The sequence below is a fragment of the Fusarium phalaenopsidis genome, assembly GCF_050370095.1.
Source record: "Fusarium phalaenopsidis strain FUZ10S chromosome Unknown contig_32298, whole genome shotgun sequence".
NCBI lineage: Eukaryota > Fungi > Ascomycota > Sordariomycetes > Hypocreales > Nectriaceae > Fusarium > Fusarium phalaenopsidis.
In genome coordinates this window covers 1,890,185-1,909,064 of record NW_028145407.1, presented here as the reverse complement: position 1 = coordinate 1,909,064, position 18,880 = coordinate 1,890,185, and the positions used below count along the sequence as shown (strand labels likewise).

General features: G+C 53.7%; 5 protein-coding genes across 5 annotated transcripts; 2 read left to right on the top strand and 3 right to left on the bottom strand.

Moving 5' to 3' along the window:
* Positions 1 to 2,717: 2,717 nt before the first annotated feature.
* On the top strand, positions 2,718 to 5,581 carry LRP88_07146 (uncharacterized protein; the record flags this gene model as incomplete). The annotated part of the gene is made up of 3 exons (XM_083243681.1): positions 2,718 to 2,806; positions 2,930 to 5,162; positions 5,216 to 5,581. The coding sequence occupies 3 exons, from the start codon at positions 2,718 to 2,720 to the stop codon at positions 5,579 to 5,581; spliced, it is 2,688 nt and encodes an 895-aa protein (XP_083100905.1).
* A 2,627-nt stretch (positions 5,582 to 8,208) lies between these two features.
* Positions 8,209 to 9,186, bottom strand: LRP88_07145 (NUDIX hydrolase; the record flags this gene model as incomplete). Its single annotated transcript, XM_083243680.1, has 2 exons — positions 8,209 to 9,100; positions 9,149 to 9,186. 2 exons carry the CDS (start codon positions 9,184 to 9,186, stop codon positions 8,209 to 8,211), a joined length of 930 nt encoding a protein of 309 aa, XP_083100904.1.
* A 596-nt stretch (positions 9,187 to 9,782) lies between these two features.
* On the top strand, positions 9,783 to 11,125 carry LRP88_07144 (serine hydrolase domain-containing protein; the record flags this gene model as incomplete). Its single annotated transcript, XM_083243679.1, has 4 exons — positions 9,783 to 9,882; positions 9,933 to 10,197; positions 10,250 to 10,940; positions 10,997 to 11,125. The coding sequence occupies 4 exons, from the start codon at positions 9,783 to 9,785 to the stop codon at positions 11,123 to 11,125; spliced, it is 1,185 nt and encodes a 394-aa protein (XP_083100903.1).
* A 52-nt stretch (positions 11,126 to 11,177) lies between these two features.
* LRP88_07143 (uncharacterized protein) lies at positions 11,178 to 12,560 on the bottom strand (the record flags this gene model as incomplete). The annotated part of the gene is made up of 1 exon (XM_083243678.1): positions 11,178 to 12,560. One exon carries the CDS (start codon positions 12,558 to 12,560, stop codon positions 11,178 to 11,180), a length of 1,383 nt encoding a protein of 460 aa, XP_083100902.1.
* A 689-nt stretch (positions 12,561 to 13,249) lies between these two features.
* LRP88_07142 (uncharacterized protein) lies at positions 13,250 to 14,586 on the bottom strand (the record flags this gene model as incomplete). The annotated part of the gene is made up of 4 exons (XM_083243677.1): positions 13,250 to 13,378; positions 13,437 to 14,174; positions 14,229 to 14,487; positions 14,555 to 14,586. The coding sequence occupies 4 exons, from the start codon at positions 14,584 to 14,586 to the stop codon at positions 13,250 to 13,252; spliced, it is 1,158 nt and encodes a 385-aa protein (XP_083100901.1).
* Between the last annotated feature and the right edge of the window lie 4,294 nt (positions 14,587 to 18,880).

Here is an 18,880-nt window from a genome sequence, read left to right as displayed (position 1 = left end):
TATATGAATACTCGGCGACTGCTGCTTCTCGTAAGGTATCAATCGGTCGCAAACGAATTGTCGTGATATCTTCAGCGTTATCAGCGCCAAGTGGTTGCAAAATTTCACGAAGCCCGTCGCTCGATCCAAGCGTGTGAACTTTTTTTTTGGTCTCGAGCCTTGGCGACTTGATGGATGCCCCACACCGCACAAATTCCGGATGACATAAGCGATAGATAAGAGCGTCGTCAAAGGTCACCTGATGATAAGAAACCAGGTGTGTCTCACGTGTCTCGCGCACACCGTGACTCATCCAACAGTCGCACAGAGGGCGACATTCGGCCGGGAAAGGCTGCTGGCAGCCTTCGGCAACCGGGCGACCATGGTTGTGCGCTCACCGCATCTGATTGGCAGGAGAGCCCAATGTGGCCTCGCCTTGCAGCTGGAAGAGGCCATTTAATAACAGTGATTGGCTTGGCCGCAAGCTCTAAATGAGATGGGCCGCCATTGGAGGACTTGGAACCCAAGTGGACACCTGTCCTCATCATGATTGGTCGTATCGACCACATTTTACATTGCTGGTGCCGTCAAAGAGGGACCACGACGCAATCTGTGGACTGGCTACCCTCAGGGGGGGCAGGAAGGGGAAGCCACCTCTTCTTCTCCAACAAACAACGTTCCCGAGAAGCTGGACAGTTGGGTGGTATCACGAGCAGACGAGAAACCCGAAAGTGTGTGTGCATGTGTGTGTGTGTGTGTGTGTGTGCTTGCAAAGCCCTCCCCTCCTTCGTTTGCCGGAGACGGGTGTGCACAGTCACCTGACCTCTCCCCTGCCTTGGCCACTCGAGATGAGGTGGATCCGTTGTCGGGCTCGGGCCCCGGTCCATGATGCGTCGGCTCGACCTCGTTAGATGGTTAGACACCGTCATGAGGGTATACGTGTTAGCTAACATGCCAGCCTTTTTCATGGCATCGCACGCGTCGCGACGCGCCGCGTGACTTGGGTGCGACGCCAAAGTTAAATGGGTTGCCTGCACTGGGTTCATCAACCAACCCAAGTTCATGACTTTCCCTCCTTCTGAATTTCTCTTTTATCATGCAAAAGAGTATCCTTGCTCTCGTCTGTCCGTTTTGCAACCCATACAGACTCTTTTCCTGAGCTGATGCGTCTCGTGTTGGCTGAACGGGAGACGGATAAGTCTTGTAAGACGACGGACTCGGGAAACGGAGGGCGTTTGAGGGCCGTGAAATGCGACTCCCGTGGTTGACCTTCCGAGGCCCAATCACACGAGGGGACTTCCACCAGCCACATGGCGCTGTAAGCCGCCGTGAGGCAACAATCAAACGGTTCGACAGCAGAGGGGAGAGTATCTTATCTAGCAAAAAAGAGAAGTTGATGTGCATTTTCAAACTCATACAGACACAAATGCATTTGCATCGCCGTCTCTCATCCTCGCGTTGCCGTGCACCCTTGTCACCCCTTGCCGGTTCAAGCCACTATTCACCCCAGCCACCAGTCCCAACCCGGTACAAGAAGAGCAAGCGCAACAGCAGAAGAGAGAAAGGGCCCAGCCTGGTCCGTGCGTCCACTTTTTTTCTCTTCCCATTCCCCTTTCAACTACAAAAAGCTCGGCCAACTGAATTTTTCCCTCTCTTCCTCTCCTCCTACCCCCCCTGGTCACTTCTGCGCCCCGGTAGAAACAAGTCAAACGGCTCAGCGGAGTTTGCCTTCTTCTCTCATAAATACCACCGCGCCTCCGACCGGGCAAAATTCACTGACGTGCACGCGCTTTTCCCTCCAGGCCCTATATTCAACCCCCCCTCCCCTCCCCTCCACCCTCCGGGCCTGCTAGGAAGCAGCAAAAAAAAAAAAACGAGGTTCAAGAGGAGGTACCTTCCCGGCAAGAGACCGTCGCCGCATCCTGCGCCTAAAAGTCTAGCCACTCACAGAAGCTCTCTGGTGTTCCATCTTGGCAACCCAGCGCCGCAACCACTTACCACCTTCTTCTTTGCGGCGAAGCACAAAAAGCACCTTCCGCGCCCGATCACGATAAGAGCTCCCCTCACGTTCTTATTGTTCTCGAAGCCCTCGTCTCGACGTCCACGTCTACGTCCAGCAACACCTTCCCAACTGCACTCCAGATAATCAATAATAAGTTTACGATCACGGGGCACGGCTTGTTTTGTTTTGTTCCTTGCATCGCTTAAACTGTTTTTTCTCTTTGATTATTTTTTTTATCCACTTCTTCCTTTTCTTCTTCTCTTCTTGTTCATACTCTTTCCCGCTTGCGCCAACACTCCCCTCCCCGCCATTACAAGCTTGCCTTTGGTCGTCGGCGTCATTTGCCCCAACTCTCTCCTCTTTTCTTCCTGACCTACCTCAAATCGCGTTGTCACCTGCGCGTATCCGGAGTTACCATCTCGGCCCTGGAATCTCATTCCGTCGCCATCTACGTTGCGCTACCTCTCGCCTCTGCGCCACACAATTCGAGACCGCGCATATAAAACAGCGCCCCCCCGCCTTCACACATTCTCGGTCGCGCGACGCGCCTCCATTCCCAAGGCTCCACACCTACCAACTCCATCGCGCGCATCGCATCGCATCGCATTTGTCGCATCGCACATCGATCGCTTCACCAACTGCATCCGCCGCAAGCGCATCGGTCTTTGACCTCTTCATGTCGCGACGATTTGACTGAGCATCCCCTATTTTGACGCGCTCACCGCGAACGGCCAGTATGGCTTCGCCGACGCCCGACGCTCCTGCGCCGGACACCAAATCGCACGATTCGACGTCGGAAAAGGAGCAGAAGTCTGAAGTCAATGGGTAAGTCACCCCTACTCCTGTGCGCGCTGTTACGATGGCCTTGCTCTCTGTTTTGCGACGCGATCCATCATGCGTGCGCACACCCATGCATCTTTCAGCGGTAGCTGACCTTTGTTTCATCAGTCATGCGACACCCGATGAGTCCAAGGGCACATCTGAGCCCCCGACAGTTAATGGAAATGGAAAGACGGACGATCATCCTACATCAAACGGCGTCACTAAGGATGTTGAGATGGGAGATGCCGAGAATCAAAGCAAGCCAGCCACAGACTCACCGTCCGGCAAGGATGGCGAGGGCGCAAACGGGGATAAGCCTGCAGGTGAGAGTCAGTCGGAGCAATCAAACGACAAACCCAAGCCATCAGCTTCTGCCTCAGAAGATGTGGATATGACGGATGCCGCACCCGCGCAGGACAAGTCTCAGGACGATAAGCCTGCCACCGAGAAGGAATCCAAGGACGTCGAAATGTCGGAGAAGCCTTCTGGCTCTGCTGAAAAGGTCAACGGAACCGACAAGACACCACCCTCCTCCAACGACACCGCACTCCCCACATCCGAAGTTGACTTGCAGCCCGCCAGCCTCTCTCAGCTTGCCATCGAATCCGAACCCACTGCCCCTAAGCCCTCGATCGAGGTCGCCATGGAGGATGCGCCTAGTGCTGTCAAGGTTGCCCGTGAACGCGAGGACGACGTCACTGATGAGCCTGCGCCCAAGCGAGCCAAGACGGAGCCCAACTCAGAGGAACCTGCACCATCCACCAGCGCCCCCAAGGCTGAGACAGCGCCTGCCGAGTCTGCCTCCCAGCAGACAGAGTCTCCGTTCGCCTCGCTCAACCGATGGAATGACAAAGAGTTGATACGCCAAACCCTCACCCCGTTCCAGCGTCGTGAGTTCCGCAAGGTGCTTGGACGTGTGAAGAAGACCAAATCAGGCGGTCACTTCAGGGATTCGGTCCCAAAACTCTGGCCTTCACTGGCGCAAAGCTATCTCGCTAAGATCGAGAAGCCCACCGACTTGTCCGAGATTGACCGAACACTGCGGGATGTCAACGGTGTGTATACCACGGTTGGGGATTTCCAGGCCGATCTGCTCCTCATGTACAACAACACTCGAGACTTCAATGGCGAATTACATGAAGTCACCAGTGCTGCCTTTAATGCTATCCGAGGTGTCTGGGAAGACATTGTCCACATCCCCCAGGAGGAGCCAGCCAAACCCAAGCCGGCACCAAAGCAGAAGATTCCTCGCGGGCCACGCACCGTCACCCACGGGGATCCAGTCATTCGTAAGCAGTCTGCTGGACCTAGCGCGAGCCCTACCGTGGGGAGCCCTGCTCCGAGACCGGCTCCCGCGGCTCCAGACAATGCTGCTCAAGTGCGTCGCGCCTCCAACGCCACCGATGGAGACCGGCCCAAGCGGACTGTACGTGCCCCGAAGCCGAAGGATATTGACTACTCCACCAAGCCTTCTCGTAAGAAGCTCAAGCCCGAGCTTCAGTTCTCTGAGGAGGTTCTGAGCGACCTGATGCACCCCAAGAACAAGAACCTCAACTCGTGGTTCATGGACGCTGTCGATGCGGAAGGTCTCAACATCCCTCACTACTACTCCATCATCAAGAAGCCCATGGATCTTGGCAAAGTGTCGCGCATGCTGGCAAATGGTGAAATCACCAGCCTAAAAGAATTCGACAAGAATATCACGTTGATATTCCAAAACTGCTATGCCTTCAACGGAGACGTGAATCAGGGCAACCCGGTGTCGTATCTGGCGTCGCAGCTTGAAGCCCACTACAAATCCCTGATGAAGACGAAGGACTCGTGGCTGGCCAAGCATGCGAAGGCCAACGCTCCTCCTGCAGCCTCCCATGCGAGCGACGAGGAGGAGGAAGAGTTCGACGCCGAGGGCGAGGAAGCCACTGCCAACCCAGGCGTTGATCCGTCCAAGGAAGTGCGCGAGTTGGAAGCCAAGCTGCGTGAAGAAAGCGAAAAGCTCACGGATCTGTTTGCTGGTGATTCGCCCAATCAGAGCCTCATCACTGTGCAGCAAGGTATCCTGAGCATGATCCAGGAGGCTCTCCTCAAGGCGAAGCAGAACCTCAGCGACTACCGGCAGAAGCATGACAAGCCGGCCAAGAAGGCAAGCAAGCCGAGCAAGCCCAAGCCCGCCAGCTCTGCCTCGCGTAAACCCACGAGTCACCCCGCGCATCCCAAGAAGTCTGGAGGCACCAAAAAGGCGGCGCCCAAGAAGAGTCTGACAGCGGCGGATAAGGACACCATTGCCAACGCCATCAACGATCTCGAGTACCCATACCTCGATCGCGCCATCGACATTATCAAGCGCGACACGGGTCAGAACGTAAGTGACTCCCGTTTCTAGAGTAGCTCTTTTGTAACTGACATGTGCTCCAGGAGAACAATGATGGTGAGCTGGAGCTTGACATAGACCAGCTTAGCAACGATGCCCTACTTAAGCTGTGGGAGCTCTGCAAGAAGGTGTTGCCTGGGTTCGGAAAGGACTCGAGCGCCGCCGCAGTATCCTCGCCAGAGACTACGCGAGCGCCTGCGCCCAAGCCGTCCAAGTCGTCGTCGACATCGGCCAAGCCCAAGAAGAACAAGCCCATGAGTGCCCGTGAACAAGAGGAGCGCATCGCGCAGCTTCGGGGACTCCGAGACCTATATAGGCCAGGTCAAGAGCCGTCTGAGTCCCAGCCCGTGCTGCAGGCACCCACTCCCACCGCCGAGTCCAGTGATGAGTCGGATTCGGAGGAGGAGTAAAGGCGACGTTTGGCTCATGGATGGATTGTATGATGAAACTTGTATGACTGTTGAGAAGTCGGTTGCTGAGCCGAACGAGGAGGTGGTTCGCCAATTATACCCAGCCGCATGGCTATCCGACGTGCCCTTGGTTGCTCACAGTCAACAGACTGAGTGCGTGCTTGGCACATGCTGGAGCATGCCGCCTCAGCAGGAGGCAGCCCAGTCGAGGACATGCGCTTCGAGACCAAGAGGGACCTGGTAACATGCTGGCCTTAATAGTTTTGGGCAACTATTACTCTTGGAAGATTCGGGCAACAGCAGCGCAGATAGAGCCAGCCTGAGCGCAGCTTCGGGCGGGAGGGAGACAGCGAGTCCTGTCGTCAAGGAAGACTTTTTGGCGCAGTCGGGCAACGAACGATTGGCAAGGATGAAGGGCTCTGATAAGCAGTCGATACGATACCAAGGGAGTGGGAGGAGAACGATAGCGTTTGCTTGCTTGCTCAGCGAAAGTCGTGGGGGAAGATGAAGCGACTTGGGGAATCTCGAGGACTACTCGGAGATGGTGTACGGATTGAGATGTATAGTAACATGGAACTTTGATTCCCATGCTGAGTCTTTTGTCGTGCAATGTGATGTGATGTCGATGTAGGCTGAAGAAGCGAGTAGGTGGCGGGCTTGGCCGGCGGAGGTAATAGGCCAAACAGGACGCGATTCTGTCGCTTGTCCTGGAATCGTTTGAGCCATGTGATCAAGGCGATGTGTCCAAATAGGCAAGTCCGCTGTGGCTATCGGCTTGATGGGCTGAGTTGCATGTTCGTGTTGAAATCCGAGCGCTGTGAAATCCAGGCGGCTGTCGGTGGTGGGTGATCTGAGCTGGCCTCATAGTTCCTCGCCCTCGTCGTACTTTTAGAGTTGATGGGCTTGAGATGGTGGGCAAAGATGGGATTCAAGCGATTGATGACAGTTGACAAGAGAAGGGGAAAGAGAGCAAATCCTGGGAGGGTGTGTGTTTGTTGTTGTTGTGGAAAGTAAAGTGTCCGGTCGGCAAAGTCGACAGGTGAGCTGGCGACCTCGTCGCAAATGTGCAAAGGTTGTGTGAGTAGGACGAGAGTGTCCTTGGGATAGTTGAAGGAGGGAGTCAAACAAGAGAGAGATAATAGAGTCATCGAGAGCGAGGCAAAAGGGGATGTCAGTGAGTGATTCAGCAGTGATACGTCGCCGTGAGGGAAGATGATGTGGTCGGAGTGAAGGGATCCCTGGAGGTGGTGGTGAGTTTGTGGCCAAGTTAGGAGGTCGAATAGGTGTTCTGAAGCGGTTTCCGGGGCGAAAACGGCGTAAAATAGCCGATATGACAGTGAAACGGACTCAGGGTATCGTATCACGTTTGCGATAGTCACTTCTGGTTCCTTGAGAACCCATGAAGCGTCCAGTTGAGCGTTGTTGTCCCTGGCCAGCGTGAACGGAAGATGGCCCCGAGAACAGGGCGGGGTCGCTGTGGGAAGGAAGGCAGGCAAGGTCAGCAGACACGAAGAGCACGTACGTACCTGGTGAAGATCGAGGTGATTCAAAGTGATTCAGAGACGATAGGGTTGAAGTGGAGGATACTGAACGACATTTCGCAACAATATCGCAAGAACCGTGGCCGTCCTGAGCTGGAATTTTCCACCGTGTGCGGGAACTGAATGGAAATTTGGGGGATGGGTGGGAGTTGTTTCGCAGTCGACTTTTTTGGTGGGCTGACTGGGGGGAGAGAACTTTAGGAAGGAACCTCGCCTCGCTGAAGGGACTGGTCAACCAGCGCTGGATGGCTTGCCCCGGCACGCGGTCGTCAAAAAACATGAGACACCAAGCCAACCCTCTGCAGCTATTACGGCAAAATAGACTAAGGCCTAAGACTTTTAATAAAAATATCATAAGTAATTAGATAGTATTCAAAGGTAATTATATTATTATTTCCCTTATTTATCTCTTATTTTGCTTATGTTTAGATGATAAATATTTCTCCTATCTTAGCTGCCGCGGGCGTCTTGGTGTCTCGAGTTTTTTTACGACCCCGTGCCCGGGTTTCTAAAGAAAGCTGACGACCTACCCTAGACACTATTTACACTTTACTTTGGGTTTTTGGTTGCTTGATGTTCATGATCGTAGTGTTTGAATGATGCAAGGAAAATGGATGTTTTAGATCTTTTGGGGGGGTTGTTACAGGCAACAAGACATACTCAACTCTTGCACTATTCGTGCATGCATCTTCAAACCATGACCTTGTTCAGAAGCCATCACCACAGTACACCGTTTATACTTCAATAACAATGACAAGCTCTTTCTACACTTATACAGTTTCTTCATGTAAGTTTATGGATTTCCCAAAATGGCAGCTATGACGTGCTCTTTGCTGGCTTTTCAGGCACTGCGCATCTATCAGTGTTCGCGTCGCTTAGGCGATATGTGGAGAGGTCAGCCGCCAAGTCGATATCTACTTGAAATCCACCAACTGAACAAATAATAGATGTTCGTGGTGCTAGAAACCGTAAGAGTAATCTCAGGCGGTGTACCAGCGATATAAAGGTAGGAGTCGCCAGTGCTTGTGTGGGACTCGACCGTGTCCTGCAAATCGACGGCTCAACTCTGGTCTATCACGAACAAGTCTACACCTCATCCGACTCCATCGGCACAGGAATCTTCCTCCTCAACCGAGCTTGGATCTCTGCAAAGTCCTCCTCATTCTCGGCTGTGACCTCTCCATGCCTCACCAGAAAGTCAATCAGCACCGGACACACATTCGGCTTGAACTCGCCGGCTAACATCTGCTTCACGACCTCGCCGCACTCCATCAGCACAAACTCCTCGACCTCGTCGTCTCCCGGCTTCGGGACCACACCATCCGGGATCTCGAGGTCGTAGACGTAGAGGATATCGGAGTGGTGTAGTCCAGAGCGTTCGTTGATGTTGGCTAGCGTCACAGCTCCAGCGGCTTGGACCTTGGAAGAGACGAGGTCCACGGGGAGACAGGCTTCCTCTACCGACTCGGCGAGTATGCATTCGAGGGGCGTGTTGCTGGCCTTGATACCTCCTGCGACGGTGCTATCGAGAAGGCCTGGGTAACTAAAGAGATGACGGCTTCGACGCGCAACCCAGATCTTGATCTTACCATCCGTACCACGAGCATAGCCCGTCATGTGAGCACCACGAGTAGCGATACCAAACAACGGCGCCGCAAAACGCTCAATCTGAACAAAACTCCTAGCACCGACAACAAGGAAAGGCTCGCTGTGCTCCCGGTGCAGAATAGGAAACAAGTCACCGTCAATAGCACCATCCACGGCCTTTTGAAACGCGGCGTTGGCATGCGCTGTGAGTATTTCTCCCGGAGGAGGCGCCGACAGCGTCACAGAGCGGTCGTCGTGGCTGACGGTAAAGTCTGCGGGCCACGGCATGCGCGAGACGGTGTCGGGGAGGATGTAGCCATGAGGACGAGGGTCCGGGGCGAGATAGAGGCGGTAATAAGGATGGTGATCCGCCTCAAAGTTCAACGGGGCACTGTATATGTATCAGTAACGGGTCTTGAAGGGGATTGGGGGAGCTTACTTGTCGATTTGGGTGACGAGGTCGAGAAGCTTGGTCATGATGGTGAGGGAGGGGTTAAAGATCAACAATGGTAAGACGGGCTGGAAATGTCCGATTGTTGACTCAAAAAGAGGGAGAAAGCGAGATACGAGCAGCAGATCAGATCTAGTGAGTCACCCACTATATCACAGAATGTGGAGTTGTCAGACACTGATTGATAGCCTTGCAGAGAAGAAATACCAGCGAGCCAAGACCATAGGTGCTAAAAGTTGTCATGATGGCCTAGAGGTGAGTACAGGCCTTGGAATTAGCCGGTCAAATATTACTACAAAAATTAAATATTGATCATTTTACAGCTGAAATCTAGTGAGCAGCCGCCTGTCAGTGCCAAGCGTCGAGCTTGACAAAGAATCGTGGCTTGCCATGATATTGGTTGGCTTTTCTGTTGTACACCTTCAAAACGTCGTCGATCATCTTTCTCCACTTTCACCTCGATCATATCCTCAATCATATAAGACCGGCTTACCGTCCTCACAATAGCTTCACTAAAGCTTCATCCTAAGAGCTATCCTAGGCTATTCACACTCTCCAAGATCCTCTCTCTCGGCCATCTGGTACTCTTCCTTCATCGCATCAACTTCACCCACACACCAACATGGAGAAGCTCAGCTCCATCCTACAAGAGCATGTCACTCAAGGACAAGACACTACCAATAAACTCCTCGGGGCCGCTTTCGTGGTTGTAAATGCAAAAGGTTCATCGCCAAGCCGTCGCTTCACGCCCGATGCTAACAAGATATCCCAGATGTCCTCTTCTCTGGCTCTTCTGGGCGCATCGACTTTGACCCCGACTCAAGACCGTTCAGCACCGATACCTTCACCTGGATGGCTTCCATGACCAAGATAATCACCACCACTGCCATCATGCAGCTCGTCGAGCGTGGAGAGGTAGGCCTAGATGATGATGTTCGACCTCGCATCCCAGAGCTCGCCAAGATGCAAATCCTCCGTGGGTTTGACGACAACGACAAGCCTATTCTCGAAGACAACACGAAACCCATCACACTTCGGTATGTATCCATACTCAACGCATAGCAAAGTTCTTCGATGTTGATCTAATAGCCACCTCCTCACCCACACCCTCGGCCTCGGCTCCGACCTCGCAGATCCAGATCTCACCAAGTGGTCCAAAGCTGTTGGCCGCACCGACAACATACTCTCCTGGAACCGCGAGGGCATCAATACACCTCTCAAGTTCGCACCCGGCGAGGGCTGGTATTACGGCGCCGCGACGGACTGGGCCGGCGTCCTCCTCGAGGAGATCACAGGCGAGACACTGGGTACCTACACACAGAAGAACATCTTCGAGCCACTGGGCATCAAGGACACGGGATTCTGGCCTGAGAAGCTTCCCCAGACGGCGGATCGCACTACCGTGTGCACATACCGTGAGGGCGAGAGACTCAAGCCCGGTCCCCTGCCTCCACCCAAAGAACACATCCTCGAGAGCGCCGGCGCAGGCTTGTATTCGACAGCAAGCGACTACGGTATCTTCTTCCAGGGCTTGCTACAAGGGAAGCTCGTCAAGGAGGAGACTCTGCAGGAGATGTTTTCGCCGCAGCTCAACGAGGCACAGGTCGGTATCCTGGAGATGATCGCCTACAACATTGGCGGCCAAGATGCTTTTGCTCCTGAATACCCCAAGGGAGCGAAGCTAAATCACGGGATTGGGGGTGTCATAAACGTGGAGAGTGTGCCTGGGAAGAGACGCAAGGGTAGTATGATGTGGAGCGGCATGTGCAACAGCAGATGGGTGAGTTATCCCCTTCACAGGATGCTATCGAGATTTACTGACCTGTGTCACTGCAGTGGATTGACCGAGAGGCCGGTATTGCAGCTGTTTTGATCGTCAATGTGCAGCCACATGGCGATCCAGTCGTCAAGAGCCTGTATAACGAGCTCGAGTTGGAAGTTTATCGATGTCTGGGCATACAGTAGAGGCTGTCTTATGGAGAGAACTTGTTGGCTTTCATATCAATGCTAACACTGTTTACTCATCCTCATCTCCAAACAACTCATCCGCATTCATGGCCTCCAACGTATTCTCCAACACCCGTCTACACCTCGCCCGATAATCCAGCGCCAGCTGCTGATTCCTCGTGAGATCTCCTCCGCCCACAACCTCCACATCCGTCTCGAGCAACCTCTCCAGCTCCTGCATAACCTTGTGCTGAATGATAGCTGCCGTCTGCTGAAGAAACATTTTGCCCTCCTCGATGATGTCGCCGCTGAAGAAGCGTTCTCGCTGGGCTTGTTCGGCTGCTTCACCCTGGAGAGTGGCGTCGACCGGAACGAGGACTGCGCGCTGTTCCGGGGTTGCTATCGTGCAAAAGATGTCCCAAACCATATCATGCTGAACGTGCTGAAACGCTCCGATCACTGTAGTAGACTCGCTCAACTGTATAGCCTGCTTCGATCGCGCAAGGAGGGAACTAGGATGTCGAATCGGTCGCAGAGAGATGTAATACTCCTCAGTAGCCGCAGCCTCAGCAGCCTGTCGCTTCCGCACATGAACATAGTCATTATGCAGCTCTTCTGACTCGGGGAGCATGAAGCCGTACCCGAGGAGAAGCTCTGCGTTGGTCTTCATGCTATAGTTGTTGAACACTTGCTCGCCGGCTTCGTACGCCTTAGCAACCTTGAGGCTGCAGTGCTTCTTCTCTTGGTCGAGCTCCCATCGCACTTCGGTTCTCATGTCGTGATTTCCCACGTCAAACAGTGGCATAAGGACGGAAAAGTCGTCAATCTTGACACCCTCGGGGAGACGTTTCTGATCTTCTGGTCCAAGAACGAGACTCGGACGGAAACTTCTGCTAGAAAAGATGCTGTACGCCCACTGGTAAAGACCCAAAGTAAACCCCTTTCTTAACTCTGGCTCCCAGTCTTCAGTCGTGAGAGCATCAAGAGTAGCCTTGAAGTCACGCTTCACATCAGCCTTGATGCGCGCGACACCAACTTCAATGTTGGTCCCCTCAAACAGCTCTGCATCGTCATCAGGCCAAAAAGGCGGCAGCGACCAGGAATCCTGATCCTCTGGCTGTGGGAGAGCACGGATATAATGACTCCAGAACGACTCGTCCCCAAGGAGGTAGTGCTTCACAAGGACCAAACGGCCGATGACGTGCGGAGGCGTCTGCGCCAGGAAGCCAGCAGGAAAAGGTCGAGGGTCGTCATTTCCCGGGAGGGCGTTGAGATAGGACAGCGTGAGGCCGGAGGGGATGCTGACGATTGTGTCGAGAGGGTTCGTCTTGGAGGTTGCGCGGAATGAGAGGCCGGTTTCGGGGAGGTTGTCGACTTTGACCGAGGGGTTCAGATGGGCGCCGTGAGAGGTTGCCCATGAGACAAGCTCCGAGATGCGCAGGGAGGATGCCATTTTATGCGCAGCGTAATGGACAGAGAATGAGTGGTGGGTTGAAATGGTTGAGTTGGTTGTGAGGCTGCAAGAAAAATGAGGCACCCACAATGAGGTCAAGATCATCTGGAAGTGGACAATAGTTTCAGCATAGATACGCAACCATGACCAGAAATAACGGTTGACCTCAGCGTAGTAAAATCATATGCTTAAAAGCTATGAATATTTCCTTCACATTTCCCAACAATTTCTACTGATTTGTGGTTTCTCTTAATGCTGTCAATGATGTAGCACTCAGGCCGAGTGAAAAAAAAGAGACACCAATACTACAAACCCTTTAGCTTATCCTCTCCTAAAGATAGGTAAAAGAGGTCTAAATTGTTACCTTGATTATACCATATTCTTAATTATTTTATATAATTTTATTATTATACCTAGAAGGAGTTAGGCAACCCTTTTAAATGTTCTGGTGATTCGTTTTTTTCTCAACCGTGTGCGGTATGCCGCCCCACATGTGGACTTGGAAGATCTTTGACAACTTCATGGGTATAAATCGCAAAACTATTCCTTTGTTCCATATTGCTACTTGGCTCTGGTCGAATTCTTTCCCTGGAGCCTAGGGTCCCTCGCTGCTCACTGTAGACCTGCGATGAATAGCATCGCTTTTCCCCCCCTGTACCAAACCTCGAGACCCCCAAATCACAACCCAACTAAAAGTCGGAATCATCCGACTCGGCGTAGTGCATACGACGCTGGCGAGCAACCTCGGGGTCGACATTCTTCGCCTTGGTCGAGACCAACACTGGCTGCTTCTTGATCTCAGACTGGGGAATTCGGAGCTGCATTTGATCAGTCAGTTACCAAGGCAGTCAATACTTGTCCGGACAGGTATCTTACCTCGCTGGACTTGGGCCATTTGCTGTTCCCTCCTCGAGTGGCCGGCTCCGCCTCGAGGGCGTTGGGCACATCGCTCCAGTCGCCGATGAGGTTGGGGTTGCTGTACTCGCTCTTGTCGGCCGAAGACAAGGCAGATGCGCCGCTGCTGGACATGACGGTCGGGTTCTTGATGGCTTGGTGCTTCTTTCCGGTAGGATCCCAGGCATTGTATTGAACCTGACGTGCTTTGGTCGTTTCCTCTCGATCCTTCCGAACAGTACTCGCAGTTGAAATGCTCCCAGGGCCTCGCAGGTGAGGTGGCAGCTCGTTGTGCTGCTTCAGGTTGGATGTCGCAATGGAGCTTACAACAGAGTTCGCTTTGGTTGAGACCTTGCCTGCCAGGTGAGGAGGCAGTCGGGTGATGGTCGACATTGCCTCGTCGGCGACGCTAGCTGTGTCCCCGACACCGACAACAGAGTGCGAGGAAGTCGAGCCATCGCGGGTGAGCACCTCGGAGAGGATCTGGTTGGCCCGGGTACCCTCCGCAGTGCTCTCCAACTCAGTCAGACCGAGGCCTCCGAGACCGGTAACGGGGGCTCGTGGGAGCGCATCAGTATCGCCAAAGAAGTCGGCGTTGGCAAAGTCGCGAGCCCAGACACCTTCGTTTTCTTCCTCGACGGAAACGTGGCCCGTCTCCAGGGGCGAAGGAGTCACACTGGGCTCCTGGGTCTCGGTCCAGGCGGTGCATCTCTCACAAATCTAAGAAGTCAGTTCAATAGGTGAACGGTGATAGCCAAGGACAAAGAGACTCACGATTTCCTCGCGGCGAAGAGCGGCCTTGCTGAAGTGCTCGCGGGGCTTGATGAGGTCGCACACCTCGCAGCGGTATTCCAACTTGGTGCCGGCAGAATGCTCCTTACAGATCATTCCGCAGTGCGCGGGATCGACGTTCTCACGGTTCTCGAGCTGCCACTTGATATTCTTCTGCTGGTTGTTGGAGAAGTCGGCGAGTGGCTTCCACTCTCCTCCGACCTTGCATCGGAACCTGGTGGGGGTCGCTCCCTGGGTCCGGCTTTACCATGAAACAGTCAGTACATCAGTATATCATCTTCTTTCAATCGTCCAAGGATCAGACTCACGGCTTGTAGCCCCCTTTGTTCTTGTTGGGCATGGTGGTTCTTTGCTGGCGATGGGGGGTGGATGAAGATATTGGCCTGAAGATGCGAGAATGGCTAGAGAAGACTCTGAGGAAAAGAAGTCACGAGATGAAGGTTCCTGAGAGGAAGTTGGGGAATAAATATGGATGCGAGAAGAAGGGGAGTTTGTTTGTGGTGGAGGAGTTGAGGTGCGGGAGGGAGAGGGGGCGGGAAGGTGCAGTGCAGCAGTGTTCCTGCTCAGGCACAAACACAGGCAAATCTGCTGCTGCCACTGCCACCACGATCAAGCACAAACCTGAGATCCAACACGGTAATGATATTTTCACGCCTCCGTAAAGGCTGTGTATAAGATAAAAATGCCCAAGGGGGGTTGTTGTGATGAGGTTGAAGACGGAAGAAACACTCGAGGAGAAGTCGGCGCACGTAGCAGATTTTTGTAAGGCCTCTTTCCGACAGTGATTCAGTGTCACAGAAGCTCCTTTTTTGCCACACCTGTTGTTTATTTGCCGGGGGCTTTTGCTGTGTTGCTCTCTCCCGCTTGTGCCACGACGGGGAGGTGCATACACTCTGACCACGAAAAGGATTTGGCCTTGACTTCTGGATTCCAGTGATGGGCGGCTGCTTGCAGAGTGCGTGTGCTGTGATTTAAATTGCCATTTCTGGTACAGTATTATCTCCATATGGGGATGGCGGCGGTTGGTTGCTCTATATGCCGCCGTAGGCCGCTGAAGTTGCGATGACCTCAAATGAGTAAGTTCTCTGGCATATTTTCCCCATTCAGACATGAATATAGATATAATTCGGTCTTGAGATACTCAGACGTATCCCAAGTTCCAGTCTTGGAGTAGACGTATTGTTCGGGCTCTCATCGTCATTATCATTGATCCCGGGTGGTGGTTGGAAGTAGTTTGGGTAGCTTGAACGGTATCTCCGGTACACCACATGTTGCCTGTGTAATCATATTCAAGGCCATAAATAAGTGGCCTTTTATTCAGTAGGGAATAAGGTCTCTAGTTATGAATAGTATTGCACAGTTATTGTCAACCCTGGACGGAGGTCGTCTTTCACCCGAACAGATCCATCCTTATCAGTGAGGCTCAACACGGCCGCAGATCCACAACCTGCGTCATCCATGTGAGGCATCTCCCCAACCGTCACGCTCGAACTACTCAAGCCATCTGACGAACTACTCAAACTGACCATCATTTTCCAGTTACCGAGGCATCAGACTCCTATCGACACGAGACTCCATCCTCCTCCACCCTCACCGCTACCTACCCTATAGCATACCGACAAAACGAGGCGTTCACCGCCCAAAGACCGACCCTTGGTTAGCTCGCTGCACAAACCCCAGACGGCCACCTGGCATGCTTCTCGGCGACTCACGGATACCCTCGTCTATGGCACGGCGCCGCTCCGCCGGTGGATTCCATGGCCTCTCGGTGGCTTGGCTCGACCAACTACGCGAGAGCACCAGGCTTCTGGCTGGGACGATGGATCCCCTCGGAGGGGTCCTTGGGAGGGACGAACGAAACTTGAACCTTGATGCAGGGCTGTGAGACAGGAGAGCAGTCTGTTTGAGTCGGTCTGGCAGATGGGTGCTGCGTCTACCCGGCTCCTCCGGGCTAGGCCATTGGTGTTTATGTTCAGGCTGGACGGGTTGGAGGCTGCAAGTGACCGACTCAACAGGGAGAGCATGTGTGTGAACAAACACAGTTATTCTTCATGCTGCAGTCACGCCATATTGATGCAGTCATGTTGATACAGTCCTGCGAGGCCGGCACCGGGTGCACTGACTATTCGCTGCCAGACTATTTGTCTACAAGAGAACGGGCCTTGCCATCACCGACTTGAGCTTGGCGAACGGCCCATGTGCGGTGGATGGGGAGAGATAGCTTCACCCACCGTATCCACTAGAGACATGCAGATGCAAGCTGAAGAGGGAATAGGGAGGGCAGGGTCCAGACCGCAAGAACCTCTTTTGATCACAGATGGGTTGCGGGTTTTCCACTTCAGGATCAACCCATGGCTCGAGTCGACAAGAGTCATGCCCACCCTGGTTGATGGATCTGGGGTAACCGACTTTTAGACATGCACACGACTGCAAGCCCGCCGAATCGTGCCAAAGCTAAATTCTTGACGACGGCGTGATGGACTCCTCTACGAGACTCGGCATCATGAAGTTGGACGTTTGGCTCTGTAGAGCTGAGACAGAAGCCTGCCGAGAAATCGGTGCTCCGAGACAGTCCAGCTGGAGATGTCCCCCTCTTCCGAACCGGCTTCCTGGTTTGCTCAGCCTGCGATGCTCCGTGACAGCTCACTCCCTCTCCACCAGCTACATACAGCATCGGCTGAGATGGGGGTCAACTGGGGCCTTTGCCTTGTTTCTTCCGCTTTTGACCATAACAAAACAGATCGACATCCCTTCGCAGTCGTGTCAAGCTGTCCTGTCGCGTCTGCAGCGGGTATTGAATCAGTGACTTCACCACCACGACGATGCCGCAGTGACAGGTGACCCCAAGTGGGCTGGGATCGACCGCCATGCTTTTCGAGGTGGACAGATGTTGCCACATTCGCACAATCCCACGCACAGCGCGGGTCTCAGCAGCGTCTGCCCCGGCCAATATCGAAATGCCAACTCAAAAGTACTTGACGACGTACCGGTTGAGCGGATCTTCAGCAGGTGAGGCTCTCAGTCAATGATTTTTCATCAGCGATGGAGGCGAACAGGACGCGTCAAGGGCCTTGATGAACATGGGGCCAGATCTAGCCTTGAACCAGGCAAGGATTTCAGTCTCCAACCGGGACGAGGTGCTAGAAACCCGAACTCCAGAAGTGAGACTTTTTCACCCCTGAAGTGCTGATCAAGGACTTGGCGGGGAGGAAAAAGCATGAACGGTTCGATTCTTTCTGCAGAGAGGCATGTACATAGAGACGAGGTCGAGGTCCGAGGACGAGACTCTTGACGGTGCGGTTCGGGCGCTGCGCTAGAGTCAAGCGACTGGCTTGAAAGCTCAAGGCTCGGTCGACGGCGCGAGTGGAGAACTACAGCACACGGGGCGTCCCATCGGGAAGAACCCTTTGACGGCTGCACTCCACAAGTGTCAAGTCAATTGAAGAAGTTTTCCTGTAGCGTTGACCCAAGGCTGGGCCTCGTGAAGGAGAGGCTGGCTCTTTGGTGGCAGGAAGACAACCGAGGAAGAGAGGGCTGGGCATTGCTCGTGTGGCGCACATTTGACCACGATTTGAGGCGAGAGTTTTCGTGTTGAGATGGTTGTCCATGCGTCGCTGCAAGGGCAGACTGGCAAAAGAAAGCATGGGAGAGAAAAATCTCGGATTGGCGAGTTGCTTAATTGCGAGTGTGACTGTGACAATTGGTGACGAGAGATGGAGGCACGATGTAATGGCACTGCGTTGGAGCTACTGCAACTGAGCCATCACAATTAACGTCAAGGCACACATTTCAGGCACATCAAAGCACAATTTGATCACAGATAGCAGAGACGCAAAGAAGCAAATACAGACCCACAAACGACAAGAGGATGAGAGAAGCTGAGAAATCAATGGCGGCAATCCCATCTCACCAGCAAACCACAGCCTCTCCCCCAGCCTCGGTGCTTCTCCCATCAGATACGATACGACGTCCTTGCCGGCCTCAACTGTAATCCCACGCAGGGTTCTCTTATTAGACAATACTGATCCCTTCAGCCACCATCGCCAACCCCTCAAGCGGCCGGCTGGCAAATGCGCGAACGGGCCTGCCAGAGATCCTACGCGCCCAGTTGCTCGCATCATCTGTGCATGCGGCCGGCCGCTCAGAGGCGTGCCGCGATGTCGCGCAGGGAGTTTCCTGGGTATGTCCCAGGACCGCGATGACGCTGCCTCCTCTTGCCACAGGCCGCAAGGTGACGTGAGAGCTTTCGATGGGAACTCGAACTGGGGCTATAGGGTCATCGCATAACATTCAGACCCCGCCTGCTCTCCCTCAGGTTCGACTCTGGGCCACTTGTCAATGGGCTGCGAGGCTGGGTGATAGGCGCGCAATTGGCAAGCATGCGGGCGGTTCCTGAGGAGCTGCCGCGTTTCATGACGGGGCGGCATGGTTGGGCAGCCTGCCGTGTTGGGAGCAACCACTGACTTTGAAGGGAGGCATCCAATGCGCTCCAGAATCAAATCAAAGAGCAACCAGAGGGGGAATGGAGGGGAGGGGGACAGACACCCAGCAGAACAGAAGGGGGGACAGCAAACGGCTCGCTGCGAGAAGGATCGACGCCTAGGGCATCCGCTGCGTTGGGGATCTGTGTTGGG